Source organism: Anomaloglossus baeobatrachus, chromosome 2 (genome assembly GCF_048569485.1).
Source record: "Anomaloglossus baeobatrachus isolate aAnoBae1 chromosome 2, aAnoBae1.hap1, whole genome shotgun sequence".
Lineage (NCBI taxonomy): Eukaryota > Metazoa > Chordata > Amphibia > Anura > Aromobatidae > Anomaloglossus > Anomaloglossus baeobatrachus.
This window is the reverse complement of record NC_134354.1, coordinates 563,074,545-563,100,791: the sequence shown is the minus strand read 5'-3', so window position 1 is coordinate 563,100,791 and position 26,247 is coordinate 563,074,545. Positions and strand designations below refer to the sequence as shown.

The 26,247-nt window shown below is 42.3% G+C and overlaps 1 protein-coding gene across 4 annotated transcripts in view; it reads left to right on the top strand.

The window, feature by feature from the left end:
* Positions 1 to 26,247, top strand: part of NALCN (sodium leak channel, non-selective) — a 1,011,261-nt gene that overhangs the window by 286,977 nt on the left and 698,037 nt on the right. For all 4 annotated transcript variants that reach the window (XM_075336708.1, XM_075336707.1, XM_075336706.1 and 1 more), the window contains one exon: positions 2,464 to 2,615. In XM_075336708.1, coding sequence (XP_075192823.1) covers positions 2,464 to 2,615 — 152 coding nt within the window. The remainder of the gene's footprint in view (positions 1 to 2,463; positions 2,616 to 26,247) is intronic.

Sequence of the window (26,247 nt, the reverse complement as noted above, 5' to 3'; positions counted from 1 at the left end):
CCTGGTTCTTCACTAGCTGCTTTGATGGTGAGGTTAGGCTTGCTGCTGCTGCATGTAGCTGCCAGGTACAACTCCAGGGGAATTCTTGGTTGTGTAGCAGCTGACCTCAGGGGTCAGTAATACAGGTACAGGGAGGCAGGCTAGTACAGGTGGGCAGGATGGTACAGGCAGGCTGGTACTGGCAGGCAGGCAGGCGCTTGCAGATACAAGTACATTGGACAGGTACTGGAACACAAGTACAGGTTGGCAGACACAGGATGTGGGTACAAGATATGAAACCTGACAACTAGCAAACGTGAATAAACCGAATGGACACATTGCTCAGACACCTCGCAAAGGGGAGGGGTGACTTAAGTACCTAGTGTCCTCCAGCCATTGGCTAGGGACACTTACAGAGTGCACACACTGCCTCTTTAAGAGGCAGAAAGTGTGCACTCACATTCTAACCATGGTCCTAGGAGACCTTTGGGCTTGCGCATGCCCCGGGAGCAGTAATCAGGAGTGAAGACCTTCGACACCACAGAAAAGTGAGTGCACTGGCTCTTTTGCCACAGGGGCACTGGCGGTAGCATTAACGTACCCCCCTCCTAACGACCTCTCTTTTCAGGTCTGAAATGAATCTCTTCAGGAGAAGAGGGGCATTATTAGTCTCCCTGGGCTCCCATGATCTCTCCTCTGCACCAAAACCCTACTAGTCAATTTAAGCTAAGGTCCTACCTCTGACCTTCTTCATGGCCAAGATGCTCTTTACTTGAAGATATCTCCCTAGCTGACTGGCAAGAGCAAGGTACCGGGATCTTTAAAGAAGCGGCTCAAAACTACCAGTTTGAGGAGAGATGCATGGAAGGATTTGAGAATACAAAGCAAGGCCAGGGAGTTTAAGGTTGTAAAGGCCATTATTGATGCGACTGATGACTTGTCCATCTCAGTATGCTGTCAGGGAGTGGACAGCACAGGTAATGCTAATAGTCACCTAGAGGGAATCTTCTTAGGGATCGTATTGTGGATACATGAAGGACAGGTGGAAACTAAGTCCACAACATCTTTGCGCAGCATTGACCACCAGTAATGCCCCGAAATGAGAAGTCGTCATCTTCTGTCCAGTGGGACCTGCAAGTTTAGAAGAATGACCCCACTGCAGCACTTGCCTCCGGTCCATCTTTGTGACACAGCTTTTTGGGTGGTACCCTAGACAAGCTTACTGGAGCCACAGTGAGCATTTTGGAGGACTCGAGGATGTGTTGAGCCCCCATTCTTGGTTGGTAGACAAAAAGGAACTAGAAAGTGCATCTGCCTTGATGTTCTTGTCATGTAGCTGCAAATGGAGAACAAAGTTGAAGCAGGCAATTAACAGCTACCAATGAGCTTGGCGAGGGCTTAGCCTCTGTGCCGACTGCAGCTAGGCCAAGTTCTTGTGGTTGGTGTAAATGGCGACGGGATGAACATCCCCCTCTAGTAGGTAACACCACTTCTCCTGACCCATCTTAATTGCCAACAACTCTCGGTCGCCAATCGAATAGTTGCGTTAAGGAGCGGAAAAGGCTTTGGAAAAGAAACCGCACATCTTCCTGCAGCAAGGACTTGAGTAAGATTAGTGGTGAAGCTCAAACAGAGGTGCTTGCCACTTTTCCAGTGGTTCTGATTCATGAACAGACGTACATCCCTTCATGAATTAAGAGTGTCTTATTCCAGCATAGACCCACATCAAAGCCGGTCTTCATTAGTCGGGCCCAAAGTTTTAAGATTTGATGGTTTGCAATGGCTGGAAGGACAATCCTCAAAGCTCGTCCAAAAAGGCTCAGTTTTACAAGTCCACATACAAGTCCACTATATGTGTGAGAGGATGCCAACTTGGTGTGTACTTCTCTAGCATATTTTTTAATCTGATTGGCCAAAATAAGGTGACAGTTCTGGGGTCCTGTACCATTGATCTAGAATCTTAAAGAAGTTTAGAGGAGGAATATGCCACAATTCAAAAAATGCTATAGCTTTTTTGTATTTGGTACTTTTTATATTTTACAATAATGTTTAATATAAAATTATGGCCATAGTGTGAAAACAAAACAATAAAATATGCCCCCAAAATTTGGGATTTTTAAGTGAAATGCTATTTGTAAAACCATCCTCTATCAGAAGTTTGATGGACTATTGTCAGCTAAACCACAAGCTTTTGGTACTTTTGCTAGATATAAATGTTAGTATAATTCTATAATATAATGTCAGAGTCACTATAAAAAGGATAACAAATGTGGTTTTTACAGTTGTATGTGAGGAATCATTAAACTATGTATCAAATACTGCTCATACTAAATCAGTAACACCTGGAACATTGCATGGAAATATTTTTAGAAAAGCACTGTACTAGTAAGATTTTTTCTGTGTATGCAAAGCAGTTTTTTATTTTAGCGCCATGAAAAGTTTGGGCTGTAGTTTAATGTAGTATTTATTTTATAATTATTGCAGAAATGTGACTTGGAATAATCTTGCCATTCCGGATACTCATTGTTCACCAGATGGAGAAGGATACCAGTGCCCTCGGGGCTTCAAGTGTATGGATCTGGAAGACCTCGGACTCAGCAGACAAGAGCTTGGCTACAGTGGATTTAATGAAATAGGTATGTGCCATTTGAATAGAGTTTACTGTTAATACTGTTGGTAAGAAAATAATTTCATATTCATATCACTAATTGTAAATGTTGACTTTAGGAATATGAGGTCTCACATGAAATTTACATACATATTTTTTACTGGTTAAAAACAACCACAAGGATATGTGTAATATAGAACAGTGTTCTTTCCTACTTGTATGAAAAGATATAGCAGAACAATTTCTTAAGTTCACTGAAAAATAGTCTAAAGTAAAGCTGTATTCAAAAGACTTCCGGTCATGCTTTTTGCGCCTGTCTCAAGCTGGAACATGTACATCTGTCTTCAGAAGCTCAGTGATGTGAGAGAATAAAGCCTGCTGCATGCACAAGCTTTTTATAGCGCTGGCAATGATGCCAGCTCTTGTAAGTCATGTTATCACGCCCACAAGGGTGTGATAACATAGTAGATGGGTTGACTAGTCTGTGGAACGAACTAGTCAAGGGGATTAGTTACATATCATAAACGAACTTTAGAAATATTTTTTCTAAAGATTTGTTTATGGGTGCAATGAAAAGGGACTGTTAGGAAATGAATTTATGAATTTAGATTGGTAAACACAGCTACTGGTGGTTCTAGGGGTGCGGGGACCTGATAGGTTCCCTTTCAGTATGGGCAGGTTTACCATAATGAACTTGTTTTTTTCAGTAATGTTATTACACACCGAAAAAGTTGTTGGCAAGCAGGCTTTATCGTACTGTAGTTCTATGGAGACTGCAGATTCTACTGAGCATGTGAAAGATTTCAACAACAGGAGCTGGGAGAACGACAGGCAAGAGAACTTGTAAGTAGTGATGGGCGGACCCGTACTTTAAGAGTCTGGATCTGCGCAAGTTCAAAAGTACTGTACACTGACCTCGGAGTTGTGCACCAGAGTTCTCAGGGAGATATGGGTAACTATCTAGATCCAGCAATTCGGGTAATTTAAAAAAAATTATACTTTGTATAAGGTATACTTACCAGTCTCCCTCACGTCTGTAACACTTCTTCTGTGGCGCTCATACTACTACTGGTGCCGCTCATTATCCTTCATACATATTCACTGCTTTAATCGCCCACCGGCAGTTCTGGTATCTCTGATTAGTTGCAGTCAGACTGCGCCCCCAACCTGTGTGACAACATGTCTGACTGCTTGAAAGCACGCATTGTATGTGTATGTATATTGGTGTAAAAATAAATAAACAAAATTGTTAGGGTGCCCCCATATTATGATACCCAGCACAGATAAAGCATACGGCTGCAGACTGCAGCCCCCCAGTTGTGTGCTTATGTTGACTGCGTATCAAAATAAGAGAGACCATGTGTGGCTGTTTTTTTTTAATTATTTAAATAAATAATTTTTAAAAATGGCGTGCGTCCCTCCCACTTTTGATACCCAGCCATGATAAAGCTGAAAGCTGAGGGCTGATATTCTCAGGCTGGAAAGGCCCATGGATATTGGGGACCCCAGCCTAAAAATAGCAGCTGGCAGCCGCTGAGGATTGTCACATCGATTAGATGCCACAATCCTGGAGTTTTACCCAGCTCATCCCGATTGCCCTGGTGCGATGGCAATCAGGGTAAGAGGGAATTAATGACAGCTTAAAGCTGCCACTAAACCCTAAATTAGTAATAGGAGGTGTTCATGAGACCCTCCATTACTAATCTGTATGTGAAAATAAATAAAACACAAAAAAAATCCTTTATTTGAAATAAAACACCAAAAAAACACATTCTTTCTCCCCTTTATTAACCTCCCAAACACCTAGTTCCGACACAATCCACACAAGGTCCCACATCGATGCTGGGAGACTCTCAGAAATACTGACAGACATGGGAAAACCAAAGTTCAAACACAATTCAAGCATACACAGGGGAAGAGACAATACGTGCTCAGGGAGAAATAAGGTATAGGGAGGAAATAAACAAACAACAAGGATATTTTCACAGCACACCAAATAGCATACAACCGTTCACCAACAACTGAGTCACCACGCACAAAGACCGATAACGCTAGCGCAGAGCTAGAGTTATCTTCGGCATGTGAGGCTAGGTTCCACTATCTTTTAAATAGCGGAGGTGGCTGTGATACGGCGTCAGCAACCTGTGACCCCAGCAGCCATTCACCAGCCAGCAGCAATTAACTCTTGAAGAGCATAGAGCACCAAACAGTCGACGACTGACTGGCTGAGCAACTAAGAAGCATCAGGTTGCCTGCCAGACTCTTAAATATGAATAGAGTCTGGAGTCGCCATGACACCATCTAAATTTCCAAAATTTGTGATTTGGACACATTTGTTCCCTATAATGAGGCAAGCAGAGTTACTGTAGACTACATCTGTCCTACTACATCTACCCTCTGTTCAGAAATGTCTGTCTTTTTTGAGGTACGCAAAACTGTGATCAACCACACATTTAGACATGCCAAAAGAGACAGACACTGCTGGATCATAGGCCAGACGGAATCCACAGGGATTCCATCTGCCTTATTAGAGAGAATATTTCATAGTAGGTTTTGTCTGACTCATGTTTTTCATAGATTTAGACTGAAACCCCGAAGTAAATGCTCAGCATAGAGCACAGGATTAATGTGATCGGAGTATAACTGTGAGCTTTGGAAGGCAGAATGAACATATTATCAGTTGGAAATTAATGTCATATTTTTCTGAGACATTTTTGTTCTTTATTTTTTGTTTATTATTTACATTTTTAAAATCTCCTTTAACTGTTTTGTTCACTTTTTTTTACATTGTTTCCCTATGGGAATTCAACTTTTATTTTTCTGGTCATTGGTCTAATGCCCCAAAATACTTTTGCATTGCAGGGTATTAGACTTGTCAGTTTTAGGCTAAATTCCCAGCTTTTGGGGAGTTTTGATGTTGCAGAATTTCTGAAGCATTTCTTCATATATTATGTAAGTTAGGTTACTTGTCTTTTTTCATTGTATTTTTGTGTGCATTTTTTTACATGCGTTTTTATCGTGTCTTGACTCTGCGTTTTTTGTATCTTGTTGTCATGTTTTAAACAAAGCTGCTTCATTTTTTATACTCTGGTATTTGACTTTAACAAAACTTTATTTATATAATCATGTGTGGATTACATGCATTTTTGGTGCTAAGCTGCAATGGAAATGCACTAAAATCATCTGTGTTTTTTACCTACAGACCTTCCACATCTAATGCAATTCTATGTGGAAAATCTGCACATAAAGGTCAGCGTAACTGCATGAAAAATTGACATGTTGCAGATTTGAAACACTCATTTTTGGTCAGTTTTGGATGAATAATAGAAGCACACAGTGGGCATTGCTGGAATTGTAAGAGCCGGTGTTTTTGATGCAGCAAAAATATGCATCGCCAAAAACTCATTGTGGGCACACAGCCTTACACCACCAGAACGCATTATAAACCCTACTTATAGCAGGGTCTAACAGGCCACAGCATTTGACAGACCCGAAAGTTATTGTTATTGTTATTTGACAACCAGTGGCTCCCCGCACTCGCAATGCATGCACACCAGTGGGTTGAGATAGGGGGCCCCCTTCCTCTCAGAAACCTCAAAATATCGTGATCGATGTTGATTTTGGCATTTTAAGGATTAAACAGTCTGATGCAATGCTGGCACTGACACTGGCCCAGGTTTTTACAACAGGAGCTCAGCTCTCAGTTAAGCGGAGTTCCCATCCATGATTGCGATAGCATAGCTTCTGTGTCTGCATATTGACCATGACGTACCTGTGCATTTGTTTGCGGGAACTTTGTCCAAAATAGGACTAAAAGGTAATTTATCAGCAGGTTTTTGCTATAGAAGCTGAAACCAGCTTGCTACAAAGGTTAAAACAGAAGGTTCAGACATGCCTGTTTTGTCAAAATCTGATCTTTTATTTGTTTCTTAAGCAGTAGGACCCTTATCATTACAGGACTAGACACTCACATGCAGAGAAGCCTGACACGCCCCCTGCTGTTAATGTACAATCTCTATATAAAGCCTAGTATGGGTGAGGACAGCTCAGTGGGCTCAGCTACATGACTAAAGCTAAAAATTAAGATTGTGTCAGAACAGCTGCACCCAGTAATCTAAGTGATACACCATTGGGTTCAGAATCTCCTTGCCTACATCATGCTGCTTTCAGATGAGCACAAAAGCAGGGACTGAAACTTAACCTTTAATCTATCATATAAAATTAGATCTCATAAGGTGCAGTGTAAGTCGTGTACAGGGTGGGCTCCCCAGTATACAGCAAAACCACGCACCAGGAAAAGGACTCTAGGCAGTTGGATTGATAATTGATTGTTTTATTTTACCAAAATAAAAAAAAATGCGTAAAACAGAAAGAATAGAACAACATATTTACAAGGCCAAAAGCCTACACCCCTATGCTGCGCCACCCGTAATGGCGATTTATGCCACCTGCTCACCAACCTTTGCCTAAGCAAGGAACTGTCTAAACAGTCACCTAATATCTGGAAATCCCTCTGCGTAGCAGGAGTAATTGTGTGTATGTTCCATCAAGTGCCCAAAATGTCTCTCAAAGAATTCCAGCGGCATAATTGTGTATTCTGACCCGGTATCAACTAGGCAGCATACCCGTTGATCTTCTAACTCAGCTTCTATTACAGGGCTTCTGGCATACAGGTCGTGTTCCTCATACACTGGGCTTGACTGTTGGTGTACCGCCACAGGACACCCAACTACTGCGACGGCCTGTAGTTTTAACGCCGACTCGGCCCCCATCTGTGCAGAGCAGTCTCTGGCGATATGGCCAAATTGTTGACATCGCCAGCATTGGGGCCCACAGCGGGGTTGGGGTACTAGTTTATCGTACCTCATGGGATTCCGTCTCCTGGCTGGTTTTGCCATAGAGACTTGGGGTCGCGGAGCCATTGGAGGTGAGTGAAGTGGTCGATCCCTCACCTGAGCTACCTTCAGTTGGAGTTCTTGCATTTGTTCTGTTAAAGTCTGGATCACATCCCAGAGGACAGCCGCCTCTCCTGATTCTTTCTGACCCTCTACAGTATGGGCGCTGCTCATCCACTTCTTGATGACAGGAGTTGACTCCTCCTCCCGTTCTAAAGCTGCTAGATAGCTGTCATCAAATGTCAGAGTTGAGTTGCTCCAAGTCATCTCTCGGAGCTTATCCTGTAAAGACTTATTAGCTATCCCAGCAATGAACTGGTCCCTCAGGATCTTGTCCAGCTCCTGAAAGGCGCCCATACTTGCTGAGTCATGTATCTGGATCTCCTGCATTACTTCTTGCAAGGCGTTCGCATACCGCATAAGTATTTCTCCTTCACGCTGTGACCGATTAAAGAATCTATTCCTCGGCTGTGCCACTTGCACACGGGCCCCATGGACCCTCTCCAGCAGGGTAAATACCTTCTCTATGGTATCTCTCTCGGATTCAGAGCGCACCATCAGTGTCCGTCGGGCATCACCCTCTAGGGCATTCAGAGCTACTTCTGCCTGTAACTCCGGAGTTAAGTTACATATTTTAACTGCACTCCAAACCCTCTCCATCCAATCCTGAAGGCTGATGTTGCTACCATCAAACCTAACCAAAGGAGGGAACAAAGTCCCCACTGGAAGGTACCCTATCTGAGCTAATACCTGGGCCATCGGCTGATCTGGCATGTGGGGCGAGACTACTAGTGCCTCTCTGTTCCCATCCATGGCAATTGCTGTATCCTGCTGACTACGCCAAAATGTAAGTCGTGTACAGGGTCGGCTCCCCAGTATACAGCAAACCCACGCAGCAGGAAAAGGACTCTAGACAGTTGGATTGATAATTGTTTTACTTTACCAAAATAGAAAAAACATGCATAAAACACATAGAATAGAACAATATATTTACAAGGCTAAAAGCCTACACCCCTATGCTGCGCCACCCGTAATGGCGATTTATGCCACCTTCTCACCAACCTTTGCCTAACTAAGGGACTGTCTAAACAGTCACCTAATACCTGGTAGTCCCTCTGCGTAGCAGGAGTAAGGCTATGTGTCCACGTTGCTTTTTACCTGCTTTTTACCTGCTTTTTTGCTGCTTTTTCAACTGCAGCGTTTAATGCCGAAATGGATGTGTTCTGCTTTTCAAGCAAAGTCTATGGGAATTTGGGTTTCTTGTGCCCACTATGCAGTTCAAACTGCAGCCTTTTTCTGGCAGAAATTTGGGCAAAAACTCTGCTTTGCAGTTCAAAACGCAAATGGCAAAAACAATTGACATGTCAATTGTTTTTGCCATTTGGGTTTTGCACTGCAAAGCTGAGTTTTTGTCCAAAGATCTGCAACAAAAAGGCTGCAGTTTGAACTGCATAGTGGGCACAAGAAACCCAAATTCCCATAGACTTTGCTTGAAAAGCAGAACACATCCATTTCGGCATTAAACGCTGCAGTTGAAAAAGCAGCAAAAAAGCAGGTAAAAAGCAACGTGGACACATAGCCTTATTGTGTGTATGTGTGCGAACACGCCCTACCAGTGGTGCAGCACAAGAGCTTACAACTTATCTACCTAAACATAAACAAAACCCATTAACCCCCTGAATACCCTTAATTGCTGAAGCCTCACAGATAAGGCAGATGGTAAAAGTGGGAAGGCAAACCACACAGCTCAGCAACACAGTTCTGGAAATCTTCTAAAGCAACAGTCAATGCAAACATGTGGCGTTGTCCCTTTAAGGTTTTAAATGTAACTGACGAACTGACAAGGCAGAGCCAGCAAGTCCCACTGTGTATATAGTCGGCCTAAGCAGAACAGATATGTGATTTGGTACCAAAAAAAAGTGTTGCGTGCACGTAGTCCTGTGCCCAGCCTACCGTACCCGGGTACTGTGGTGTCCAGTTGCCAAAGAAAACCAGGGACCTGAAGATCCTCTCACGGTGACCAGTATAGCCAGCAATTGAAGAATGGTGATCTCCGCACAGGATGCTGCTCACACGCGTCACGGTCCTCCTCACTAAACTCTAACACGAGTCTTCTCACAATTCACTTGAGTGTTTCTGCGACGGCTCCTTTCTGTTACGCACACCTCTCGCTTTTGCTTCACCTCACATACTGCACCTCCTCTGGTCTCCAAGTCCACAGCTGAAGTCAGTTGAGCTGTTGCTATAGTAACCAAACAGTCAAAGGCAGATGCAAAACAGCGGCCTCTTGTGGCTGGTCAGTAACAATGCATACAATGAACAGTAAATAAGCATTTTGCATTTACAGTGAATAAAGGTCATAAAATACACTCTCACCCTATCACAGCAGTTTATTGAAAAAAGATCCCAAAAGGGCAATAATATAGATAATTCTCACCCTATTTTTCTCGAAAGGCAAGGATTCCAAAATATGGTCACTTGTGGGTGTTTCTGCTGTTTAGGGCCCCTTCAAATGTGACTTGGTTTTCGCAGTCTATTAAAGGGAATCTGTCAACAGGTTTTTTCTACAGTCATGGCCAAAAATGTTGGCACTCTTGAAATTGTTCCAGAAACTGAAGCAATTCTCCCTGAAAATTATTACAATATGTTTTGTTATAAACATGTTTATTAATTTTGTGTGTAGTGTATAACAAGTAACAACACAAAAAATGAAGAAAAAAATGGCAAATTGCACATGATTTCATACAAAACTCTAAACTTAACATTTGGTTGCACCCTGTTTGGAATAAATAATTACAATCAATTACTTCCTATAACCATCAACAAGCTTCTTACACCAATCAACTGGAAATCTTCTTTTTCAAACTTCTCCACATCTCTCATATTTGAAGGGTGCATTCTCCCAACAGCAATTTTAAGATCTCTCCAGAATTGTACAATTGGAGTAAGATCCGAACTCATTGCTGGCCACTTCAGAACTCCCAAGCACTTTGTATCCATCCATTTCTGGATACTTCATGAAGTATGTTTGGGGTCATTGCCCTTCTGGAAGATCTATGACATTGTGACCCAAAATCCTTTTGGGAATCTTTAACGTTCATGATGCCTTGCACACAGTCATAGCAACCCCAAAACATCTTTGAACCTCAACCATATTTCATTATAGGTACTGTGTTCTTTCCTTTGTAGACTTCATTTTATTTTTGCTAAACAGTAGAATGATGTGCTTTACCAAAAAGTTCCATTTGGTCTCCTCTCTCCACAAAATGCTTTCCCAGAAGGATTTTGGCTCAATTATATTTTGGGCAACCTGCTGCCTAGCCTTTTCATGTCTGTGTCAGAAGTGGAGTCCTCCTGAATCTCCTGCCATAGCATTTAATGTCATTCAAATGTTGATGGATAGTTTGCGCTGATACTGATACACACTGAGCCTGCAGCACAGCTTGAATTTCTTTGGAACCTGATAGGGGCTGTTTATCAATGATCTGACTATCCAGCCTTGCAACCTTTCTGCAATTTTTCTATCATGTCCACGTTCAGGGAAATTAGCTACAGTGACATGGGTTGTAAACTTCTTGATTATTTTACACATTGTGGTCAAAAAAACTTCAAGATCTCTGGCAACCTTGAGATTGTTGATATTTTTCAACAATTTTGGTTCTCAAGTCTTCAGACAGTTCTCTTCTTCTCTTCTCTTTCTGTTCTGCATGCTTAGTGTGGCACACAGACACTTTATGCAAAGTTTGAGTCAACTTATTCCCTATTTATCTGGTTTCAGGTTTGATTTTCATTTTGTCCACCCTTGTTACTTGCCACAGGTGAATTTGACCAGGCATCACATGCTTGAAACAATATTGTTTACTCAGAATTTTGGAAGATGCCAACCTTTTTATTCAGCCCATTATTGTGGTTTTGTGTGAAATTATGTCCAATTTGCCTTTTTTTGTCTGTTATTTTAGTGTTGTTCCAATTCACACAAAGGAAATAAACATTTTTATAGCAAAACATGTATAATTATAATCATTTTCTGGGAGAAATACTTCATTGTTTTGAACAATTTCAAGTGTGCCATTTTAAATTTATGATACATCTTTGGATTCAGGCTCTCCTGACCTATATTATGCTGCTCTCTGCAAGCCCGCGATAATACTCGCACATGTCTGATAATCTAATCAGCAGACATTCATGCCTAACAAGAGCAGATGGATCAGAGATCCGCCCACTCCTGTTAACTATTTAGATCGCACTGTCAAACACTGATAGTGCAATTTAAATGGCCGCGGCGGGTATCGCGCTGTTCCCCACCGCAATCAGCAGCCCTTTGACGTGATCACGGGGCAATTTGGTGTTGTCATTGTAGCACAGGGTCTGCTGATGACCCCTTATGTTACCATGACTCACTTCCTGTGAGAGCCGACAGAGCGCCAGCACTCACAAGAAAGCAGCATTTCTCCTGAGCAGAGCGATGCTGCGCTGATCAGGAGAAATGCACAGGCAATATCAGACTGTGCAGTGATAAAGTACATTGGGGAAACTAGTAAAATAAATAAAAATGTAAAAAAAGTTTTTAAAAATATGATAAAATTAAAAAAAACTAAAAGTTCAAATCACCCCCCATACGTCCTATTGAAAAAAAAACTGTTAAAAAGATAAAAAAAAAAAATACACATATTTGGTATTGCTGTGTTCAGAAATGTCCGATCTATCAAAATATAAAATCAATTAATCTCATTAGTACATGGTATAGCAAGAAAACAAAATTCCAAACGCTAATATTACATTTTTTGGTTGCCAGAAATTTTTATAAAAATGCAATAATGAGAATGTAACATCTACACAAAAATTGTATAATGAAAAACGTTAACTCAAGATGCAAAAAAATAAGCTATCACTGTGTCTTAGATCCTAAAAAAATGAGAATTCTACGGGTCTCGGAAAATGGCGCCAAAAGCGCAACTTGTTTTTGAATAAACTTACATAAAAGTAAAAGTATACATATTTGGTATCTACGACTTTGCGTTGATGTGAGAACACACCAATTTTACCATATAGGGAACACTGTGAATAAAATACCCCCAAAACAATCGTGCAATTGCACTTTTTTTTCAATTTCACCGCACTTGGAATTTTTTTCCTGTTTTCCAGTACACTATATGGTAAAACAAATTATTTCATTCAAAAGTACAACTTGTTCCTCAAAAAATAAGCCCTCATAAGGCAATATTAACAGAAAAATAATAAAGTTATGGCTCTCAGAAGAAGGGGAGCAAAAAACAAAAAGAAAACCGGAAAATCACCCGAACATGAAAGGATTAAGTCTAAATTTGTGTTCCAAAAATCAAATGGTGCTTTTTCCACTTTAACAAAATAAAATTACATTTGAAAAATTATACAGATGTAAAGTAGACATATGGGAAATGTTATTTGTTAATTACTTTGTAAAGCATAACTAACTGGTTTACGGGTATAAAGAGTAAAAGTTTCACAATTGCCAATCTTTCAAAATTGGCAACAAAATTCTGATATTTTTGCAAATAAAAGCAAAACATATCGACCTGAAATTTACCACTAACATAAAGTACAATGTGTCATGAAAAAAGAAAATCTCAGAATCACTGGGATATGTTGAAAGATTCCAGAATTATTACCACATAAAGTGACACTGGTCAGATTTCAATAATTGGGCCTGGTCGTTAAGGTCAATATTAGCTGTGTCACTAAGGGGTTAATTCATCAAACGTAAAACATTTCTTTCAGTTCATTTCTGTCTCTATGGATGAAGGATTATTACTCTGAACAGTCTGGCAGATGAGACGCTTGTCTGACAAATCACATATTGCTGTCTTGCCTTACCTTCATGTATCTAAAAGTAAAAGGTTTTTTTTCAAATGTATCTATTCATAGGCCACAAATAGTCTTCTATGTTGTCTATCTATCATGTAGCCTCTACTCATGACTACATAACACAATGTCTTTTAAAATCCTAATCATGTTTCTAAATGCCATGAAACCATAACCTTCTCTAGGAGTCTGTGAATTATGTAGATTTTCTGATTATGCAAATATTTTATAGCTAAAAACAGAAAACAGCTTGAACATTTCTCATGCCTCCAAGAATATGAAGAATTAATGTAAATGAACAGATCTTCTTATGTGATTTTGCTTCCCTTGATCTTTTATAAGAATATACAATTTACATATTTTTTATTTACTAGCTTCTGCTGATTTAGTAGCACACAACATTATTGCCTTGATATGGAAACTTGTGACATGTTGTCATATATTGTGGGCTACAAATAGTACAATGCCATTTTGGCAAATGTTAACGATTATATCACATGTCTCCACTGTATACTCTATTTGCCAATATTGCCTGCAGGTTTCAGTTGTAGTTTAGCTTCTTGAAATGCAGCGTTTCATGTTTATTTCAGTAATGTCAGATAATACACCTTCATGTATACTGTATATCTCTTTTACAAAAACATCTTTCAGTACCATAGCAGGAAGATTAAAAAAAAAAAAAAATGACGTATTGGTATGTCCTATTTGTTAGGTGCTTCCCGACCAAAGATGTACTGGTACATACTGGCGAGTGCAGGGGCACAGGATGCTGTGCCCCCATGATCGCCACTGGGAACTCGGCTTACTCGACAGCCGAGCCTTGGACCTCACATCCAAGGACAGTCACCACACCATTCCTGGCTGTTTAACCCCATAAATGCCACAATTGAAATAGATAATGGCACTTAAGAGATTGGGAGAGGGATCACATTCCCTCTTCCCTCTGATTGAGTCCCCCACGATCACAAGGGCCCAATTACTGTCATGGTAACCCGAGGTTGTGATGATGACCTCTGGGTCACCTGACTACGGAAAGCCTGAGTAATCACACTGCAGCATGATCGCTTCAGGCTTTTACTGTGCAGCTCTGACAGCTGTGATGTTCTGCAGTGATCTTGTAGTGCAAAATATTGCAGCTGCAATCACAGTACTGTGGGGTAATGTCCCATAAAGGGACTAAGTAAAAGTTTTAAATAAAAGAAAAAACATAAAAAAAATCGGAAAATAAAGAGCAAAAAAATTTAAAAAATTCAAATTGTTTCTTTTTATGTAAAACCCAACAAAAAACAAAAAAGTACACGTATTTGGCATCGCCGCATCTGTAACGACTCGATCTATGAAACTGTCACACTAGTTAACCCATTCAGTGAACACTGTAAAAAAAACATAGTAAAAACTGTCTTTTCATCATACAACTGACAAACAAATGGAATAAAGCATAATCAAAAAGTTATATATGAATAAAAATGCTACCGCTAAAAACGTCATCTTGTCTGCAAAAAAACAAGCTGTCATACACTCAAGCACTGAAAAAATAAAAAAAATCTATAGCTTTCAGAATACATCAATACAAAAACAGTTTTTTTCCTATAAAATAGTTTTCATGGCGTAAAAGTGGCAGAATAGAAAAATAAAACTATCTTATCACTTTTATAGCATTGTGAACGGCGTAAAAAACCCCCCACAAAAAAAACTATTCCTGAGTTGCTGTTTCTTCCTGATTCTGCTTTAGGCCTGAGACACACATCCGTGCTGCCGGCACGTGTTTGTCATTTTTTGCACGTACCAGCGGCACGGAGACACGTTAAGCAATGCTACCCTATTGTAGCAGGCACACACACGTAAAACCACACAGAACGTGTGTCCGTGTGCGTTTGTACGTGTGTGCGTTTTTCAAAGCGCTGACATGTCAGTGTTTTCTCCCATAGCACGGGTGTCACACGGCCTGCACCCGTACCACACGGGTGTAGTGTGGATGCGGTCCCGTGTGACACGCGCCGGAGAAAACACACGTGTCAGTGAAAAAAAAAAAACATTAACTCACCTTCTCCAGCCCTCCTGTCTCTGCCGCTGCTGCCTCTTGCTGCCGACCGCCGCTCATTATTCTCATTTAATATTCACTTCACTGCCTGGCAGCAGCGGGGAGACGGGAGGGCTGGAGACCGAGGATCAGCACCACGGACAGCAGCGCGGACAGCAGGAAGGACCAGGTGAGTATGTAAATTACCGGTTCTACGTGTGCTATCGCGGATAGCACACGTAGAACACACGTGGCCCGCACGTACCAGAGACACGTACTTACCTGCACGCAACACGCAGGGGAAATACGTGTCTCTCGGCATGTGCGTGAATTTCACGTGAGTGTGGCAGAGGCCTTACAAAAAGTGGAATAGAAAGCGATAGAAAAATATTATGTGGCCAAAAAGGGTACCAATAAAAACTCCAGCTCAAAAAACAAGCTCTCACATGACACTCAACAGAAAAATAAAAAACTATAGCCTTCAAAATTCAGTGAAACCTTTATTTTGTAAAAAAGCGTTTTAAGTGTGATTGTTGCCGAACTTAAAAAACAATATAAATCTGATATTGCTGTAATCAAAAGCCTGCGTTGTACAGAACAAGCGCAGTGGATGGGATTTATAGAAATCCCATGCCCACTGTGCTTCTTTTCTCTGCACTGTTAACTGATGTATGGTGCAGCTTTCCTAGCTGCACCATGTCAATTTATTCTCCGCTGGGAAAACAGAGCGAAAGTCTACAGCGCCCCAAACCCTGATCACGGGCAGCTGTAGTCTCCTGCAGAGTACACTTGCATCTCTGCAGGAGAAGATAGAGAAGGGACACAGGCCACAGCATGTGCGGAACGTGGGCACATACCCAAAATCTCTGAAAAACATGATTCAGACAAAATTCCCATTGGAAAACTCACTATAATGAGTCAGAGAGAGTCACTTTGACCTCACATCTGGCCTGTGGTCCAGGGGTGTCCCATCTTTGTATGCCTCTTTTCAGATGTGCACAAAAGTGCGTCCATCAACCGTTTTGTTCACCTTTGAAAAAACGGACACCACTAAACAGAGGCCAAACAGAGTCCAAGTAACTGTGCTTCCTCATTAGTGAATGGATCCATCATGGATTTCACCTCAATCACGTATTTCAGAGATGGAGATGGAAACCACGATGTAAGTGATCAGCATAAATCACAAGATAGATGTAAAGTGATACAAAAGGTTCTGTACCTAAATCGCCACAAAGGCAAAAATACAAGATATAATCCAGCTAGGTATCATCCGGATGTTTTAAAAAATAACTATTATTTCAACATTAAATGTTCATAGGTACACAGGCAATTTCATACTAACTATAAAGGTGGCAGGTTATAAAGACAACGCGTTTTTGCGTACTGTCGCCTTCCTCAGACCTGCCACCTTTATAGGCACATCAGAGTTATACCCAAAATGTAATCCAGTATAAAGTTGCATGGGTCTCAATTAAAGTGCAGAGTTGAGAGTTAACAACTGAGATGTGTGCCTGCCAGGCACGAGCAGAATCGTTATCTGCCCTTGCCGTTTAACATCTTAAATGGCGCTGTTAATATGTGACAGCACCCTTATCATGGCATCGGCGGTAAACATTTACTTACCGGCCGATACTGGAAGTCACGTGACATGATCACGTAACTTCCGGTTGTTGTCATGATAGCACAGGGTCATATGATGACTCCTGTAGCTCACATGACTTACTTTCTGTTTCACCCAGCCCAGAGGTGGGTGAGACATGAAATGAGCATATCTGCTGTTCACAGCTTTGTAGTAGTGATCAGCAGATATAGAAGAGCAATCAGATTGCTGATCCATATAGTCCCCTAGGGGGACTAGTAAAATTAAAAAAAAGGAAAAAAAAGTTTTAAAAAATTAAAAAAAATAAAAAAACATAAAAGTTCAAATCACCCCCCTTTTGCCCCATTGAAAATGAAAGGGTTAAAAAAATAGAAAATATACACATATTTGGTATTGCCGCGTTCAGAAATGCACGATGTATCAAAATATAAAAGCAATCAATCTGATTGGTAAACGGCGTAGCGCCAAGAAAATCGAAACACCAAAATTACGTTTTTTCGTTGCCACAAATTTTGCGCTAAATGCAATAACAGGCGATCAAAACATAGCAGCTGCGCAAAAATGGTACCATTAAAAAATGGCAGCTTGAAACGCAAAAAATAAGCTGTCACTGAGCCATAGATCCCGAAAAATGAGCACGCTAAAGGTCATGGAATATGGTGTAAAACGTGCACCACTTTTTTCACACAAAATTCTGATATTTTTTTAACCCCTTAGATAAAAGTAAACCTATAAATGTTTGGTGTCTATGAACTCGCACTGACCTCAGGCATCACACTGACACATCAGTTTTACTATATAATGAACACAGTGAATAAAATATCTCAAAAACTGTAGTGCTTTTGAACTTTTTTTGCAATTTTTCCGAATTTGGAATTTCTTTGCCGTTTTGCAGTACACTATATGGTAAAACTTATGGTTTCATTTAAAAGTACAGCTCATTCCACAAAAAATGAGCCCTCACATGACCATATTAACTGAAAAATAAAAAAATTACGTCTCTCGGAAGAAAAATGGCAAAAAAGAAAAAAGGGAAAGCGAAAAATCGGCCGGTCGTGAAGGGGTTAAGGATTTACTGTTAGATATGTTACACCTAGTCCTGTTAAAAGTGCTATGTACTAATATACAGAAGTAAGGGATCCACTGCATGCATGGAAAACCATTTTGTAGTAAATGTCTGAAAATCTTTAAACACATGCAAAAAATGTATGCATAAAACATTTGACAGAAAACGCCCTTCTATGATATTAAAATTATTTGCTGTTCCCATTTCTTATCCTTTAAAGTCTACATATTGCTATGCTTCAATGTAATGTTAATTAGTCAGGCTATGACAGTATGATTTCCGGGGTCCAAGCACTACTTATTTTAGAGAAACACTGTGTCATAAGCCAATATAGAAGTGGACCCCTTTTTTATGGTGATCTATGACATACTCTGCTAATCAGAGATTTCTGGCATATTTTAGGGATGTGTGCCATTTATGTCAAATATTAAAATAGTAGGCATTTAAAGAAAGTCCAATGCAATTAAATGTCAAGTAACTATACACTCCAAAGTGAAAACTGCGGTGTCATTCCTCTATTCTGAACCAGTTCACAAAATAGCTGCCACAGTCTTAGACTGCCTTAGGCTATGTGCCCACGTTGCGTTCTGTCCCTGCAGAAATTTCTGCAGCGATTTGAACAGCACACGTGCCCTTCAAATCGCTGCAGAAACACTGCGTAATGAAAAGCCGATTTCATGCGCTCTTGATGCAGCCCCTCCCATAGACAGAGTGGGGGCTGCATGCAAAGCGCACAAAAGAAGTGACATGTCACTTCTTAGAACGCAGTGCTTCGGCAGAAGCGCTGCGTTCTAATACGCCACGTACCCATGGATTGGGCACAATCTTCATAGATTGTGCTGCGGACGCAGGATGCATGCAGTTACGCTGCGGTGCAGAATGCAGCTTAACTTCATGAAAATACGCTACGTGGGCACATAGCCTTATGGTCAGCATACTTGGGGAAATTGAGACATGCCTACCATTTCCAACCCTTCTGCACTGCATTATTAAGCACATGTGGGATGATTTATTTTCCTCTCTGAAGAAGCTATTTAAATTCCTAAGAGAGCATTGCATGGCCTAAAAGTTCCTCTACACCAACTTGGCACTCTCCATAAAGAGAAACATTACCATTTGGTGCTCCTGTCTGAGGATTCAACCAGTACAAGCAATTATTCTGTTTTGAACTGATGAAAAGGAAATACAAAATACATCTGCAAATTAAGTTTCTAATTTGGCTTTCAGTTCTAAGCAATATGGTGAGTCCCTTTATATCAGTGTTCCTCAACTCCAATCCTCAAGGCCATCAACAGTACATGTTTTCAGGATTCCCTTACCATTGCACAGATGATAATTTAATCACCTGCACAGGTTATGATTCAAACACCTGTGCAATTCTAAGGAAATCCTGAAAACATGAACTGTTGGTGGCCTTGAGGACTGGAGTTGAGGAACACTTCTTTAAAGGATCAATATTCACTTATAGGATAGATATGTACAGTAGATGGCACTATAATCCTCGTTCTTTTCCTCTCTTAAGAGGCTATTTGCATATTTAAATTTCCAGGGAAGAATCGCATGGCCCACAAGAATAAACCTGACCCTTTAGACCCTCAGACTTCCTAACCACGTTTGGCATAGAGTAGCTTGAGGCTATGGGAGCCATTTCGTGGACTGCAAGTAGCTTTTTCCCTTAAAGATTTATGTAGTTTGGTGGGAGTCTTGAGACCAATTGCCCCACTTGAGACTCCCACCAACCACTAAAATGACTGCTATCAAGTGCTTACTTCTGCAAGCACTAGTGTACAGACAGAGCAAGGTGCAGGCCCATAGATTTATAATTGAGCCCATACACCACTCGGGCCGAACACTCATGCAGGAGCCGAGTACTTGTTTGCTGGAGTGAGTGCTTGTGAGCAGTCTGTTTAGTGATCAACGGATATCTCAGGTCCTAGTCCCCCAGTAATCAGCAGCATGGTAAGGAGGCATATCACTAAAAAAAATGATATCGAGTCCCTTTAGAGCGTACCTCTTATCTCATTCACCCCCCCCAAACTGATGTGTGTGCTGCTTATAAGAACACAAGGGAATTCATACCTCAATTACCAAAAAATGCTATTATAATCATCTGTCCTATTAGACATTATAGAAAGGTCTTCCTCCTGGTTATAGCCAATTCATATATATTGGATTGTGTATATTGCAGCGTTTCACAGTTAACCTTAAGGGTAAGTTCACACAGTGCGTTTTTCGCGGCGTTTTTGTGCAGTTTTCGGGTGCGTTTTTGCTCAGAAAACTGCATGACTTTGCTTCCCCAGCAAAGTCTATGAGTTTTCATTTTTGCTGTCTGCACACAGCGTTTTTTTTCAGCTGCGTTTTTGTGGTGCCACAAAAATGCAGCATGTCAATTATTCCCGCGTTTTCCACTGCGCTTTTCATCCATTGAGTGCAATGGGATGTTGAAAAACGCAATGAGAAACGCAAATAGCTGCGTTTTGGTGCGTTTCTAAGACCAAAAACGCAGCTATAAACGCAGGAGGTGGGTAGTAAAGTGACATGTACAGGAAGAGGATTCCTTCTGTCAGTAAACACAGAAGCGTGAATCCTCCCGATACCGTCCACCTCCCGTCCTGTGCATGTATGCTGACGTGCGGCGCCATGTTCGGGCGGGAGGTGGAAGCGGCTGTGAAATCAAAAGTGAACAGTAGAGAAAAAAAAAGTCATACTCACCTGTCTGCAGACTCCCGGTGCCATGCCCGCTCCCAGATCCTCCTCCTGGTACCGCCGCTCCGGGTGTGTGCAGTCTCCCCGGGTACGTATGCCTGCAGGATGCAGGACCTGGCGATGGATCACCTGATGCAGTCACCTGACGCATCAGCTGATCGTAAGTATCGCGGTGACGCGGGCACCCGGCCGGTATCACCTATCAGCGGATGCGTCAGGAGACTTCATCCCTGGTTACCGGCAGCTGCTGCAGCGATCGGACGGGATCAAACTCGCTCTAGGAGCTGCCGGTAATCAGCACATAAGTGAGTATTTTTTTTTTTTCTTTTGCACCGATGCATCTGCTGATTGTATAAACAGCTTTTATACAATCAGCTGATGTGTGATGTGATTCAGGCACTTGATCATGACACATCATCTGATCGCTTTGCCTTCCAGCAAACCGATCAGATGATATTGGATCCGGATTGGACGGCGCGGGACCCTTGACCCAGGATTACTGCGGAGGGGGGGTTCTTTATTTCAATAAAGATGGAGTCACTAATTGTGTTGTGTTTTATTTCTAATAAAAATATTTTTCTGTGTGTTGTTTTTTTTTATCTTTACTAGAAATTCATGGTGGCCATGTCTAATATTGGCATGACACCATGAATTTCGGGCTTAGGGCCAGCTGATAATATACAGCTAGCCCTAACCCCATTATTACCCAGTGAGCCACCTGGCATCAGGGCAGCTGGAAGAGTTGGATACAGCGCCAGAAGATGGCGCTTCTATGAAAGCGCCATTTTCTGGGGTGGCTGCGGACTGCAATTCGCAGCGGGGGTGCCCAGAAAGCATGGGCACCCTGCAGTGTGGATTCCAATCCCCAGCTGCCTAGTTGTACCCGGCTGGACAGAAAAATTAGGCGAAGCTCACCTCATTTTTTTTTTAATTATTTCATGAAATTCATGAAATAATTAAAAAAAAAGGGCTTCTCTATATTTTTGGTTCCCAGCCAGGTACAAATAGGCAGCTGGGGGTTGGGGGCAGCCCGTACCTGCCTGCTGTACCCGGCTAGCATACAAAAATATGGCGACGCCCACGTCATTTTTTGTTGTTTGGGGGGGCAAAGAAATCCTGCATACAGTCCTGGAAGGAGGATGCTGAGCCTTGTAGTTCGCCAGCTGCTGTCTGCTCTCCTGCATACACTATTGGATGGAGGATGCTGAGCCTTGTAGTTCTGCAGCTGTCTGCTCTCCTGCATACACTAGTGGAGAATGAAGAACATATTGAAGAAGGAAATGACATCAGACCTTTTTTTTTGTTCACTGATAAAAAACATATAAAGACGCAGTGAGCAAAAACGCAGCAAAACACAGCAAAAAACGCACCAAATTGTTTTGCCACGTTTTTTTGACACGGGTGCGTTTTTTTTGCCACAAAAAACGCACAAAAACGCAGCGTCAAAAAAACGCAGTGTGTGAACCTAGCCTAAACCTCTCTAACCAAAAAAAAGTTAGCCCTGCAAACCTGTTTTATCCCTTTTTTCTGAATACTTGAAGCCCCAACAGAAGTCCAGGGCAACACTATTGTTAGTCCCTGTACTTCTGGAACTGACAAGCTCCAGTATCCTTTGTGCATTACTGGGCAAATGGACAATATTCCAGCTGGATTGATACCACTGTCATTGCACCTTCTGAATTTTTAGTTTCCTTTCAAGTTGTAGTCTGCTATTTTTTTTAAGTTACAATATTATAGGGATTCTTACAAACAAAGAAAATGACTAGTGGAATCCTTTCCCTGCTCCAGCACTGCTAACTTGACACTGACCACCGTACTGGAAGTGATAGCACAGGATGGCAAGGCTGTAGAGTGGAGTGACTAGTAGTCATCACTTCTGGTCCAGTGGAGATCTTTGGAGTGCCAGCACTGGAGCATGGAGCAGATTCCATTAGTATGTCATGTCATTAACTACTCACTGTATTCTACAGTAGCTATAGAGGAAAGCTACTGTAAATGTATTATAGTTGTCTTTATTTATCAAGCTAAATTCTGGCATAATGTAGTAAGTGTCTTTTATTACTTCTGCTATATTTTTTATATGTTTTAGACACTTTTTTACTCCTTTTATGACCAGGGGGTATGACTTTGCTGAACAAAGGCATAGTTTACTGGCAGGGTACATGGCATAAAGTACAAAATCATGTCCCAAAATTTGGAACAAATTTCTGGCACAAAGTAAGCCAATCAATAAGTTGTGAAAACCATCTTAATTAAACAGATATATCAAACAACATGAAACACTTTGACAAATCCAGTGCGCTTTAAGAATGTCCGGTCTAAGGTCCTGATTTATTAAAACCAGCACCTCCGTCTTTCCCCAGCTCCACCCATTTTGTCAAAGCTGAGAGAAACTGGCTAGAATATGGACTTGTGCTTAAATTTTGCAACATTTCAAAACCTTTATGCAAGAATTGTAGTGGGATGGTTTTGGACAATCAAAAGAATGCATTCATCATATAAAGAGCACTCAACTCATCAAATATAAAATATCCAAAGTTTATTGTGTAATTAAAAAACACCTAAAACCAAGCACGTGACCTCCATGCCCGGCTAAAATACTAATACACACACATATATATATATATATATATACAAGTGTAAAGTAACACTGTATATGATAAATAACATATAAGGGAACCATATATGTACCACAAAAAAAGATTAGGCACAGTAAGCCGTCAATAGAACAGCATGTCAGAATAAATACATTGAATAAGAGGTATACTAAAGGCCCCTTTACACACTGAGACTTTCTAGCGTTCCCACCAGCGATCCCAACCTGGCCGGGATCGCTACAAAGTCTCTGGTGAGCTGTCAAACAGGCAGACCTGGCCAACGACGCAACAGCGATCCGGACCTGCAGAACGACCTAGCTAGTCATTGGGGACGTTGTCAGGCCTAAAACACACATCCGTAAAAACCGTGAAAACTGTCGGCAGACATCAGACAGAGTAGCGCGATGAGAATGAACTCGGGTGAACTTCACCCGACTTCATTGTCATGCCGCGGCTCTGTCTGTGTGTCGTGTACTGATTAGCGGTCACCTGTGAAGGATTCACCGGTGACCGCTAATCCCCCGAGTGACTGAACTGTCCCCCCCTCTCTCATACTCACCGATCCCCGATCACCGGCGCTGCACGGCGTTCACACTGCTCCGGCGGCTTTTTCTAATTTGAAAAAGCCGGCCGCTCATTAAACAATCTCGTATTCCCTGCTTTCCCCGCCCACCGGCGCCAATGATTGGTTGCAGTGAGACACGCCCCCACGCTGAGTGGCAGGTGTCTCACTGCACCCAATCACAGCAGCCGGTGGGCGTGTCACTATGGAGTATAGAAATAAATAAATAATTTAAAAAAACGGCGTGCGGTTCCCCCCAAATTTAATACCAGCCAGATAAAGCCATACGGCTGAAGGCTGGTATTCTCAGGATGGGGAGCTCCACGTTATGGGGAGCCCCCCAGCCTAACACTATCAGTCAGCAGCCGCCCAGAATGGCCGCATACATTAGATGCGACTGTTCAGGGACAGTACCCGGCTCTTCCCGATTTGCCCTGGTGTGTTGGCAAATTGGGGTAATAAGGAGTTATTGGCAGCCCATAGCTGCCAATAAGTCCTAGATTAATCATGTCAGGCGTCTCCCCGAGATACCTTCCATGATTAATCTGTAAATTACAGTAAATAAACACACACAACTGAAAAATCCTTTATTAGAAATAAAAAACACAAACACATTCCCTGGTTCACCACTTTAATCAGCCCCAAAAAGCCCTCCATGTCCGGCGGAATCCAGGATGGTCCAGCGTCGCTTCCAGCCCTGCTGCATGAAGGTGACCGGAACAGCAGAAGAAACCGCCGCTCCTGTCACCTCCACGCATCAAATGAAGAGAGCCGCGTGATCGGCTGAGCTGTCACTAAGGTTACCTGGATCCAGCGGTGGATGCAGCGGTGGCCGCGGGTAACCTCAGTGACAGCTCAGCTGATCGCGCTACTCACCGCCGCTCCGGTCAGCTCCACGCAGCAACTGAGGTTAGTATCGCGATCAGCTGAGTTGTCACTGAGGTTACTCGCGGCCACCGCTGCATCCACCGCTAGATCCAGGTAACCTCAGTGACAGCTCAGCCGATCACGCGGCTCTCTTCATTTGCTGCGTGGAGGTGACAGGAGCGGTGGTTTCTTCTGCTGCTCCGGTCACCTTCATGCAGCAGAGCTGGAAGCGACGCTGGACCATCCTGGATTCCGCCGGACATGGATGGCTTTTTGGGGCTGATTAAAGTGGTGAACCAGGGAATGTGTTTGTGTTTTTTATTTCTAATAAAGGATTTTTCAGTTGTGTGTGTTTATTTACTGTAATTTACGGATTAATCATGGAAGGCTTCTCCGGGAGACGCCTGACATGATTAATCTAGGACTTATTGGCAGCTATGGGCTGCCAATAACTCCTTATTACCCCGATTTGCCAACGCACCAGGGCAAATCGGGAAGAGCCGGGTACTGTCCCAGAACAGTCGCATCTAATGTATGCTGCCATTCTGGGCGGCTGCTGACTGATATTGTTAGGCTGGGGGGCTCCCCATAACATGGAGCTCCCCATCCTGAGAATACCAGCCTTCAGCCATATGGCTTTATCTGGCTGGTATTAAATTTGGGGGGAACCGCACGCCGGTTTTTTAAATTATTTATTTATTTATTTCTATACTCCATAGTGACACGCTCACCGGCTGCTGTGATTGGGTGCAGTGAGACACTTGTCACTCAGCGTGGGGGCGTGTCTCACTGCAACCAATCATAGGCACCGGTGGGCGGGGAAAGCAGGGAATACGAGATTGTTTAATGAGCGGCCGGCTTTTTCAAATTAGAAAAAGCCGCCAGAGCAGTGTGAATGCTGTGCAGCGGCGGTGATCAGGGATCGGTAAGTATGAGAGAGGGGGGGACACTTCAGTCACTCGGGGGATTAGCGGTCACTGGTGAATCCTTCACAGGTGACCGCTAATCAGTACACGGCACACAAACAGAGCCGTGGCATGACAATGAAGTCGGGTGAAGTTCACCCGAGTTCATTCTCATCCCGCTACTCTGTCTTCCGACATGTAGTAACGACATTTTGCATCACACACGGACATTTCTCGGAAGATCAAATAACACGCACATGTGCCTTTAAACATAAAAAAACATATGTGCACGTTTGGTCGTATCTCCGGTATGTACGGAAACGGACCAAACACGCACGTTTTAAACGGATGTGTGTTGCAGGCCTAAAGCAGCTTTTTGAAAGGGAAGTCGCTAACGAAGTCGCTGTAAAGTCCCCTTTACACACTGCGACTTTGCTGCACAGCGGGAAACAAAGGACCAAAGAATGGTCCTGAAGGATTTGTAGCGATCAGCAACTTCACAGCAGGGGCCAGGTCGCTGATGTGTTTCACACACTGCAATGTCGCTGGGGAGGTCGCTATAACGTCACAAAACCGGTGACGTTACAGCGATGTCGTTTGC